The 12,252-nt window shown below is 38.2% G+C and overlaps 1 protein-coding gene across 1 annotated transcript in view; it reads right to left on the reverse strand.

Moving 5' to 3' along the window:
• ADCY2 (adenylate cyclase 2) overlaps positions 1-12,252 on the reverse strand; it is a 203,165-nt gene that overhangs the window by 179,646 nt on the left and 11,267 nt on the right. The window contains exon 2 of the mRNA XM_058041991.1: positions 2,987-3,184. Coding sequence (XP_057897974.1) covers positions 2,987-3,184 — 198 coding nt within the window. The remainder of the gene's footprint in view (positions 1-2,986; positions 3,185-12,252) is intronic.

The following is a 12,252-nucleotide window of genomic DNA, read 5'->3' on the forward strand; positions in this document are numbered from 1 at the left end:
GTTTCACATCAGCCTACACGTTTCTAATAAAAAAACCAAAACAACGGCCCTGACCAACCACTTCATTTCCAGCCCTCTACTAATTGTGGGTTATTTGAGCTATGTGCCTGCAGGCTAAGGAAGAACTGCTCTGCATTAAATATATATTGAATTCCTAACCAAAATAATCTCTCTCAAACGGTATTTTTATTGTAAACAAAAGCCGTAAAAGTTCGCACCTCAGGTTCCTTAAGACAACAGAGAAACACTACACTGAGCAGTTGCAAACTGCAAAGAAAATCATTAAGCCAAAATTTAAAAGATGCAAGGGTGTCACTCAAAGGGCTGTCCACAAATGGCAGGATAACATGCTCTGTCTAGTAACTGTGGTATGAAGAAAATCTGTCTTTCAACAGTTACTAGCACAATTAAGAAATGCCATATTCTTAACAAGCTTAAGATTCAGGGGACAGGAAAGTTATGACATTTTTAAACTCTCCTGGACCAGAAAGAAGTTAGGCTGCAATTTGAAGTAAATTAAAAGTAAATTAAAGTAAATATATATAAACATGAAGTAAATTAATATAAAGCACTTGTTCAGCAAGTAACTGTGCCTGAACTGACTCTTCCATTTTCATCATTTTCTAATTAGTTAATGTTGACAGAGATATATTTGAAAAACCTAACTAATTTAAATTTTACATCATGTCTCCTTTCTTTCATAAAAGGAATAAAAGAATCACAAAACCACTTCAATATGCCAAGTAAAATGGTTTAAAGGTTCACAAAATATAAAATTTCAACAAAGAGCCTGTCGATGGCCACCAAGGAAGGATTTTTCTAATTTGGTTTCACATACAGGAGATAACACCAGTTATGGACCTGCAGATTCTCAGTGCAGAGCAAACAAAACACCAACATCACAGGAATACAAGGCAGGATTTTACTGCTCACAGCTCTTTTTCAAATGTTTGAAAACATCAAACCTTCAGTCAGTCTTTTGAGTAAGGTGTCAAATTCCCAGAAAGATTCCCACATTTCCACAGTTTACTCTTAACTGACACTAGGCAAAAGTACTCCTATACAAAAGCAGTCCAAAAAACTACTGCACTGCTATTCAAAGGAGAAAAAAAAAAAAAAAAAAAAAAAAAAAGGCAGGTTTGGGGAAATAAAGGATTCCACTACAAGGAGCCACACGCCCTTGGACTCTCAGCAGTGGCTAGGGGCTACTCTCCTGCCAGATGCCAAAGACATCTGCCACAGGGTCCAGGTGTTCTGGAAAAGCCCTGCCTGCTCTCAGCTGGAGCCCACAAAGCACTCAGCAAGGCAGCCGAGCAAGAGAAGCAGCTCAATCCCAAATATCCTTTTCTCCAAGCAGCTCTTGCACGCAAAGCAAAGAGAAGACTGAATATCAGAGGAGTTGTGTCCTGGCAACCTACAGGAAGACAATGCCATTTCCCAGAGCTCTACAGTCTGTCCTCCATCACAGGGCCAGAAACATGCTGTGGGAATGCTTGTATTTTTCCTAAGAGGAAAGCAAGGCAGGACAAATCAGCACAGGCTAAACACAACTCCAGGGATATTGAGACATCAATATCCCTCTTAGATCTCTTTCAGTCCACGGGCTTTTGAAAATCATTATCCTAGCTTTCAAATACTAAAACGAAATTTAGTATAATTTACAATGAATAAATAATATGAATAACTAAATATTTGCATCTAAGATTGAAGGTCTGAAATATTCTAGCACAACATGATACAAATGCCAGTGAAAACAAATGAAAAAAGTAAGACCTTGTGAATTACCTAGATGAGATATCACAAAGACAGAAATACTCCCAGGGTGAAATCCATATCTAAAGAAAAGTATTTCATGTTCTGATGTTTTTATTACATGCAAGTGTGATCTGGTTTGGTAGTTTAAACTATCGAAAAGATATAAAACCTAAAAAAACCCAAACCAGGTAGGAGGTTTCTTAGAAAATTAATCCCAGAACCTTCCAAGAAAATGAAAATATATAGTCACCCAAAAAGGAAAAGGCTCCAAAATATTACCAGCATGCACCAGTAATTTTAAAAATTTATATTTATATTTAAAAATTTATATTTAAGAGTTTAAAGGAACTACTTAAAGTTCAGTATTTGCCCAAGTCTTTGCAAGATCTGAATAAAACGTCAGAGAATGTATTCCAAGTCTGTCTCAAGGACCTAGAGGGCCTTCTGGAGAGAGAGTAACACAATTTAAAGGTTAAACTCATAGAATCAGCATGAAATCTTCAGAAGACATATTTATATGTTTAAAAGACCTTTTTCATCCTTGGAAGAGTTATAAAAATATTATATGAGCCATATTCCCATGTAGAGCTGTTTGGAGAAAAGAAAATAATGTGACAGATCTCAGAAGAATCGATCAGCCACAGTGCTGGATATTGCACATCATTTATTGATGTTTCAAAAGTGCTGCTATTAGGCTGCAATTATATTTTGCTTTTTCTTCATTACAAAATTTAAAAAATGTGATGGGTACTTTACTTCTTCTCTACTCATCCATTTCTCTAGACAAGCAAGGAGACTCCCAGTCCTCTTTCTCATGCGTTGCTAGAGAACAACTTGTAGACCACAGAAAGCCTACACTGAGACCTCAAACATTTCAAACTGGAAAAGATAGCAACAAGCAGTGTTGAACAAAACTAGCATTTCTACCATGTTAACTGGTCATTAGAATCAAATATTCACTCTACAAAGAAGCTGGTGATTGGAATCAAGTACTCATCCTTAAAAGAGCTTAAAAATAAAACAGCAAAATCCTTCTAGTATTTCCTAGTATTTTAATTATGCACATCTATGGTATTTATAAAGCAGATTGAGGGAGTCTCAGCATGCAACCACTTAGTCACAAAAACATTTTGTAAGATGTCCCACAAAAACAAACATGAATGCTTTTGTATAGAATGGTTCTTGGAAATGTACCCAATGGAAGTAAAATTAGTAATAATGACAGTCTTACCTGGTCCCAGGGACAGATGATTCCTCCAAAACACATAAAGAGATATCCCATGGCAACAAGACATACCCAGACCACCAGAGAAAATATACGAAGCAGCTTCTTAAAGACAGGTTCTACGCAGACAAGGATAAATATAGCAAAAAAAATTGCTAGGGCTGTTGGAACAGTTATTAAAAATGCCACGTGGTCTTCAACTTCCTGAAAACAGAGGAAAATTAAAACATAGTTAAAAACAAATGTACTTAAAGGTCAGACATAATAACATTCTCTAAACTTATTGTACATGGAGATGGCAGAAAAAGATAACTGGGTATCTAAAGTGAGTTAAATTCAAAATAGGATTTCTCTCGTGGTAAGAAGCTGTTTTATGGAGCATCAACCCTGTAACTACTACTTTAACTACTAACCACAACAGCACAACACTTCTTTTGCTACTCTGAGTTGCAGCAGGCTGTGAGAAGTGTGGGCAGCATGAGGGGGGCTGAGTTGGGAAGCTGGTTCCAAGCTCAGTCTGCAGTGGACCCACAGCCCATGGCCACCCATCAACAACTCCACTGCTGGCACACACAGAACAGAGAGGGGCAAAATGCAGAAGAACAGAAGCTTGCAAGAGCATGAATCTACCGGAGAATGAAACTGCATGCCCCTGCAGAACCTCTTCTCTGCCTGCAGACCGGAAAGACCCATCCCATCAGGAGAGGTGCTGGAGCTGAGGCAGGCAGCCCCATCTGCTCTGTAAGAGCCAATGCAACCACAAGAACGCGATGGTGGCAGCAGCAGGGACCCTCCTGTGAGAGGCACGGAGGTCTGCCTCTGACACACTCCAGAGAGCTGTGCTGCTGCTCACTGGGGCTCACAGCAGGGATGTCACCAAGACACTCCCAAGGCTCACAGAGCCCACTCCTGCCCGCTGCTGCAGCTTCACAAGGGCACCAGGGACACAGCCAGGAACAGTCTGGGCAATACCAAGATGGACTGCAGAGGGTGATGGCACTCTGCAATGCAAGCTGGTTTTTCACCAACCCTCACAAAATGAAAGTTCCCAGGGGAACAGAACCTCAAGCCACTCCTCTCCAAGTTTGATGCCAATATCAGAAAGAGATGCTCTGAGTCCAAAAGCGGATTGCAAGAAAAGGAATTCCAGCCACTCTAGCCAATATGTTGGCTTTGGGGGCATGGGCAGTAAACAAGAGATGTGCACCTAGGACCTTGTCACACAGATGTGGTTGGTTCCTATGGGAATGGTTCCATAGGGATGGTTCCCATGATGGGAGTGTTGGAAGGGAAGGATACTGGCTCTTCAGGAAGGAGAGGAGAGGAGACACAAGGAGGGGTGTTTCCTGTTTCCCTCTGTGTCAATGCCCAGTAAGAATGCATGGAGTGTCCCCTGCCAGGTAATGGATGAGGAGCTGAGGGCTTATAGGTTGGGTTAAAGGGAGAGGAGAGATTGGCAACATTACAGTGGGGGTCTGACACAGGTCCTCCAACCAAGAGGTTGAAGGTTGAAGAAGATGAGGCCCTCTCTAGACAGACGGGACCAGACTCGTGTTCATAAGTGTTGGTCCTCATGAGGAAGTTCCGCCACCCCAACACCTGCTGAAGGGGCAACAGAGCAGGGCATGAGCAATCCAGGTGGTTCCTGGAATGCACTGATGATAATTCCCTTCTCAAGTGATACAGGACAGGCTGGGTAGGGCTTTGAGCAGCCTTTTTTAATGGAAGTGCCTGCCCATGGCAGGAGGGTTGGCACTAGGTGATCTTTAAGGTCCCTTCTAAACCAAAGCACTCTATGATTTAATATTATTTGAAGCAAGCTGAGAAAACTGTAAATCACCCTGTACACAATGCAGCTGTCAAAATGCCTCACAAATCAACTACGTCCATAGCTCTATAAAAGCCTTTTTGACAGTGATAGTTGAAAGGTACTACTTGTTTTGATTCTCCTAAAGTATTTATCTGGAAGTACAGACTCTAAATTACAGATATACATTTTCTCCTAGCAACTGCTTACTTTGAAATGTACAAACAACACCCAGAGCAAGGACTACAATATAATGTGAAGTAAGATTCAGGATATTCAATATTTAAATTTATATACAGCGCTTACTTGGAAGCTACTACACTAACATCTTAAAATGATCTAATGATGGGTGCATTAAAAGAAAATAAATATTAGATTTTCTCTTGCTGTACATGCTCAAAAGTACGCCTGGTTGAAATACAACAGCACTATATCAAAGTACAGTCACAGGATCTTTAGTCATTCCCCAGCTGTTATGAATTCTAACAGCCTCATTTGCAGCAGTAAGGATTCCCCAAAAGTAGGCACCAAATGCTACTGCTGCAACAGTAACCACAGGCTTCATGCAGAAAAGCCTCAGACTCATTTTTCATGGTGAAATCTTCAAGAGATTCTGAAAGTACTTATTTGATGACTTGTAAGATATCTAAGCACAAAGTAACATTCCTTTTTCCCTTATTTGTAGTTGCTTCCTTAGTGCCCTCTTAAATCTTGTTTATTGATGGGTTTTCAACTTAAATAGATAACATTTTACTTAAAAGTATCTTAATATGACCTTTTTCATTTCTTATGTATAAAAGATTTGCTTCAATTAAAAAAAACCTAAAAATTTACAAATAAATCTGTAAATTTTAAAAATTTACATTTACATACTAATTTTACATATATTTACGTACATTTACATACAAATTTTAAATTTGTAAATTTTATTTTTTAAATTTTCAAGTTTTAAATTTGTAAAATTTACAAATAAATTTGTAAATTTACAGACATTTACAAATACCATCAGCAGGTGGGGTGGTTTCTTTTGTTTTGTTTGGCTTTTTTACCATGATCTAGTGAATTTTACAGCTTGATATCTAGAGATACTTGCTTTAAAAATATGGACCCCTTTGCTGTTCCCATTTCTTCATTTTCCTTGCAGCTCTGCCTGCGTGTGCACTGCAGACTGGGACACACAGCTGCTCCCAGCTCCAGCTGAGGAGCACCCACCACCCTGGCAGGCTGAAACCAAGGGAAATGCCCCAATATACCCTGCCCTGCCTGGCAAAAGTCAGCTCATCTTTCAACTCTTCTTATTTTTAATTCCCTTTTAAATTTATCAAGCCATACATTTAAGCAACTTTCACTGCAACACTGACAATCACCGTATAAGCAAAAGAAGTGGCAGGAAATTTTACGTGGTGATGCTAACCCTGAAATGCAAACTCTAAGCTTCCAAATATCAAATACACACACAAAAACTTTCAAGCTCTTGGGTAGTCACACTGGAAACAAAATTATGGCCTTACATTTAGGCACAGGGAAAGTAACTGCAAGAGTACAGAGCTGCACAGTAAGAGTAAAAATATAAAACCTACCTACTAGTAGGAAAAACTACTGATTTATATATTTAAATGTTGTGATTTTTGATCAATTCCATCTCAGAGACTTGTTTCAGTTCATTGATTTAGTAAGGGGCCCAACCAATGTCAGCTCAGTCAACACCAAAAGCATTTAACTTCAACCAGGTGGGATTGCCAAACTCCTGTTGCAAGGGACAGGTGTCACAGGCAACAGGACAACATCAACTTCCTTGCACCATCTGTCACACAGCCCAAGTCACAGCACCAAAGGAAACCACAAACTCCTGGAGTAAGCCAAGACTATGGAAAACCACATATTTTAATGATGGAAAACTGGCATTTCAGTGATAAGGATCATGCTAAAAACATACTAGTAAGAAAATCCAGATGCACTTCAACTGCATCTTTCTCCACACGAGTAAAAAAGTAGTAAAACTGCTATACTTTCTGGGAGGATTTGGCTTCATAACAAATCAACAATATTTAGATGTCTGTTTAGAGCACACGTATGCTCATGCAGCTACATATATTTATATGTATTCTAAATTTAGATCAATCCAACAAAATGCTTGTTCCAAATTAACAGCTACTCAATTTCCTTTTTTAATGCAAACACTGATCTCAATACTTAGCTGAACTATTTTGATCACTAAATCTAAAATCTTACTTCTGCTTTCTCTCCTTCTGTGGTTGCCTACTACATAAATTTCCATTTCGATTGAAATGTATGCAAAGAAAAAAAAAAATAAAATAGACCACACAGTATCAACTCCTGAGCACAGATGAACTCTCTGAGCTGACACAGGAAAACATCCTTCAACTGTCACCATACCACATCCTGTACAAATTCTGAAGTAAAATTTAAATTTAAAGACTGAATAGTGTACACATTAGGCCAATTATAAAATACATGAGAAACTAAAACTTGATTATAATTTGTATCCTTTACAGAAAGCCTCAATGTGTACAGGGGATTTTCACAATCCTGCCTTTAAAATACAAGCTAATGTCAGCTCAAGCAAAGCAGGCCCTGTAAGGCAGAGGTTTATTTTGGAAACTACATTGAACAGTATTTTTCTGTTACTTCAGAGGAACTAAATCTCCATAGAATTGTAACTTCAAGAGCAGGACATTTAGAACTTGCAGCCTCCCGATCAATTTTTGCAATTATCAGTGTATTTAGCAATGGGTGTGGCAGAATCCTAAGGGTTAGCTGTTCTGTTACCTTAACCACTTCCCAAAGAGGTAGGGGAGAAGGAAAAAAAAAACAAACCCAAACACTTTGTTGTTTTCTTTTCCTGCTAGTCTCAGAAATTAAAATACACCAAAGGTAATGGAATTAAAATATCAGCATGACACTTTTGAGCATAATGGCTAAGCCTGCAATAGATGGATCTTACCTGACAGTTCTGTCTCCCTGAGTGTTTTCTGTCTTGCTGGCTTTTAATTACTGAAGAAATTAAAAAGTCTACTGTTAGAAATTTTTCACCCCCCACAAATTCTTCCAAAGTGTGATAATCTTGTTATCACCAGTAAAATCCAAAGTCACTTTCAATCATCTTTCCAAAACCTACAACCTTCTCTCAATCTACATCCTGATCTTTCCCAGATAATGTCATGCCCTCCGTTTAATTTTAAACAGCTAAGCTGTTGTAGAGCACTTCACTGCTATATATAAAACCATAGTCAGATGAAACAATCCATAAAAAGGAATAACTAAGCAGTCAAAATGGCAGTTTTAGCATAAAATCTTTTCACATGGTCCCTCAGTCTTTTGACACTTTTTCTTTACTCTTTTTGTTTAATGGAATTCACCAGTAGTCTATATACAGAGGACTCCTGCTGGGATCTGAAATTTCACATGCTTTGCATTAATTCAAACCATTTACTACATTAAACTCCTACTAAAATCCCTTTTTGCTGAGATCAATGAACACACTCTAAATGTAAATATAAAATCAAGTGATTAATGTTCTTCAGACATTGATTTACTTTTTTGTTTCATACATCTATTCAATTTTCAGTATCTTCAATTTCATGCAGCCATTTTCAAAAATGTTGAGTGTTAGAAGAAATGTTACAGGGCTCAAGGATTACCAGTTTGCTGACCTCTCAATCAAATATCTTCCTTTAACAGGACTGACTGAAAGAATCTGTTGAGTTGTCTCTGCAGCAAAAACTGCCCATTTTTCCTGTAAAACCTTTCCCAGGACTTGAGACAATGATTTTCAGAAGACATAATCTCCTGTCTCTTTGTAAAATTGGACAGCATTTAAATTCTCTAATATCGCAAAAAATATTTCTCTACAATATCTGCAAAATTCTTCTGGCTACTTGTGACCCTTCTCGTGTGCTTTTATATTTCAATGAATTTACTTATGGCTGACTGCACTGTGTGCCATCTGCCAGACAGCTGGAAAAAATTTTCATTTTATTAAGAGGTGCCGTGCCCTGCTCCTGGCCAAGTAGCTGTACAGTTTCATCTAGGATTTCATCATTTAGGACAACAACTGAAAAGTTTTTGCCAACAGTCCAAGGTTTCTTTTCCATCAATTTCATTAGTATTAGTCCATCTCCACTTCAAAAACTGTGCAATGTCTTTAAGGCCAGATGCTATTTCCAATACCACATGATGTTTTTGGATCCACAACTCAGAAAGACTCCTCTGCCTTTTGTGCCCAGCATTTATCTTTCATAACATAAAACTTTGCTTGTTATTCTTGCTTAGCTGCCTGGTAAGAAGGTTTCTTATGTGGGTTTTTTGTTTGTTTGTTTTTTTAATCTTCCATTGAGTTTTGCGCAGCGTATTCAAGGACATTAGCAGAAAATTAACTGACCTGTATCTTTTAATCAAACTGTCTTGAAGTTTGTGTCAATGAAGCTTTTCATTTTCACTAAGGCCCTGTGAAACTGCATGTCTGAATTTTTTTTCTCTTTGATTCAATATTCCCCATCTGGCTTAGGCGATCAATGATAACAGCATCAGACCCGGATCCAGTTGTTTCATGATGTCTGTTGTCCTGAGAAATTCAGTTCTGTCTATTAAAGAGTCTGATGTGCAGTCTACACTTGCTGTCAGTGCACAGAGATCTCTGACTCCACAGTAGATGAATGCCAGCCCAGCCATTTGCACATCATCCATGGCCCCACTCTACACTATTCTGTATTCAGGAGTATATGGGAACATAATGGGAGCAGCAAGATTTCATCCAAACCCTTCAGATGACATTCTGGCCACATGAAGCATTTCCCCAGGCTTCAAAGCCATGAACCATGTGTGCTGTAAATGTGTTCCCCATAAGAGAAGCGTGCAGTTTTGCAGCCCTTCTGCTGCAATCCAACAAAACTGTTCTCTGGCATTTCAGGCAATGTCCCTGTGAGCACACAGCACTAACAGTGGCAATACAGTGGCCAACCCTGCATGTCTTGTGAACACCCATCTGACCACACATGCCTGACTACTAAGCCAAGCACTTTTGGCAAGTGAGGTTTTTTTTAGTAAGTCCAGTCACATATAGATATTATTTATATTCTAAATCAGTAGAAAATGATGGCATCCAGATTTTTCCAAGTTTGCCTGATAGCCATAAGTGAATCTTGCCTGCTTTGGTGTTGTAGCAATGATTATCAGGAACACAAAGTCATACCAGAGATCAGACTTCTCTGTTTAATGCAAAAAATATCAGACTCATAGAGGCTTTGGAAAGGCTCTTTGGAGGTCCCATGGATGCTGTGCAAATGACAGTAACATAAGAAGTTGGAAGAAAACTTCTGGAGATAAATATTTGTTGCTAGTGGAGAAAGCAGTTGTAGCATTCCTGGAAATTATCCAAAAAAAAAAATAAAACCCAAAACCAAACCACTAATCAAAAAAACAAAAAATCAAAAAACAGCAACAACAACAACAACAACAACAACAAAACAAACAAGCAAAAAAACAAAAACAAAAAAAAAAAAAACCAACCCCAGCCGGTTGGCAAGCAAAAGTTCAATAAGCAGCTAAGAAAATGTGCTCAAAAGGGAACTCAAAGAAACTGGGATATTTGGGAAATAGGGATTTTTTCTCTAGAAGGCAACTGAGCTTAACAAAGAAAAGATAAGAATGATTTTGGTGGCACTTCCAACATCACAGGAAAACATTCAAATTGAATGTTACAGATTGATTGTTACAGAAACAGAGTACACGGTTTAAGAGAAGCAGTAATGTCAAGGAGAACAGTGAGTCTCAGCTAAAGGACAGAAGTTGATTAAACTCAGCTAAGAAGGTTTCAGCAAAGGAAAGGCAGAACAGACTCTCTTTTTAAAATCTGGCAGAGTAATATGACACCATATGAAAGGATACACTCTTCTCTACAAGCCTAGGAAGCTAGATGGACGAACAAAAATGCCTGTTGTTGAAGCATTATTTACACAATAGTCTTCCTGAAAACTTGGTGTAAAAAATCAGCAGCAGAATAATGAAAAAATAGGAAAAGACTGAAAGCCATACTGTTCACAAGGGACTGAAGAAAAACCTGTATTAACAGTCTAAGAGAATTTAAAAAATAGTATAAAGTGGCTATGAGCCAAAAAAAAGAGACTGAACAGCAAAGCCTCATAAAAATAAATTACTTGGAGGACTAGTTATCATGCAGATATAAGGAAGGCTGTCAAAGAAGAAAACACAGCAGATCAAGGGACACTTTAGTGCCTCCCAGATGGACTTGCTAAGCATCACAACAGCAGATGGAAGCTGAGACCACAGTCTGTGTCTCATGCACTGCTGAAAAACAAAACAAAACAAGTACACAGACAAACCTGCCCATACAAAGAAAGACAAAACAATCTTGACATCAGTCTGGTCTCAAGAAATGGCAAGAACCTGGTCCACGAAATATTGCTATTGAGGGGTTTCTTTATAACAATGACAAAACTTGTTAAGAAAACAAATGAAAAATAAAACCTAAACACTAGAATTGAAAGGGAGAGCTATAAGCTTACAGATTAAAATCTTTGTAGGTAGCCTGAAGACACTATAAAACTCAGAGGCATAGGGCAAAAGCTAATCAATTCCCCTAAACAACTTGAGAAAGACCGAAATACAACCAGAATGTCACAACATCCAAGTAAATAAGCTTCTAAAATTTATCTTCTGTAGAGGATAAAAAAAAAACCACCAAAAAACAACACAACAACCTAAAAGGGGATAATAAAAAAGGATTTAATATAAAGGCTTAATTAATATAAAGACTCAGTAATGCAGGCCAAGAAAAGAATTTGCTTGAGAAATTATTTTTAAGAATATACAAATAAATAGTGAATTCTTTTTGAAATATAATCAGGAGTCACGGCATCCTGCTAAAGAACTTCCAAACAAACAGATTAGGCAGATATTAAAAAGAACAACTAGAGACAAACAGATTGTCGTAGAAAGCACTTTGGTTGTTAGTTTTTGGTTTTGTTTTTTTTTAATCTGTGCCCACTGTGGGATAATTCTCATTCCAAAATAATCTATGCAGGAGGAATAAATCAGAAAGTCTGTTTCAAATTGAAGCATTAATGCAAGGCATTACAGACAAAAGCAAAAACATGAAACGTAATTTAAAAAATCACTACAAGCAGTCAGGATTCACCAGAAAGGGCCAATAAGACTCAAAGAAGAAAGAGCTAAAACTGTAATGGTGGACCTGTAGTAGCATGTAACCTGCACCCAAAAGTTCCCCAGTATCCGAAGACAGACGTGATGCAATGCCAGTCTCTCCTGGGATCCCTCTCAAAGACAAAGGGAAGTCCCAGCAAGTCTGGCATCTACCAGGAAAAACTGTAACAAACAAAGGTACCAAAGTCCTCAGCAATCTTATGGTATACGTTCAAAATATCCATAAACAGTTTGGAAAAGGGCTGAACAGCAGTCTGGCAAA

This window comes from Melospiza georgiana, chromosome 1 (genome assembly GCF_028018845.1).
Source record: "Melospiza georgiana isolate bMelGeo1 chromosome 1, bMelGeo1.pri, whole genome shotgun sequence".
Classification (NCBI taxonomy): domain Eukaryota; kingdom Metazoa; phylum Chordata; class Aves; order Passeriformes; family Passerellidae; genus Melospiza; species Melospiza georgiana.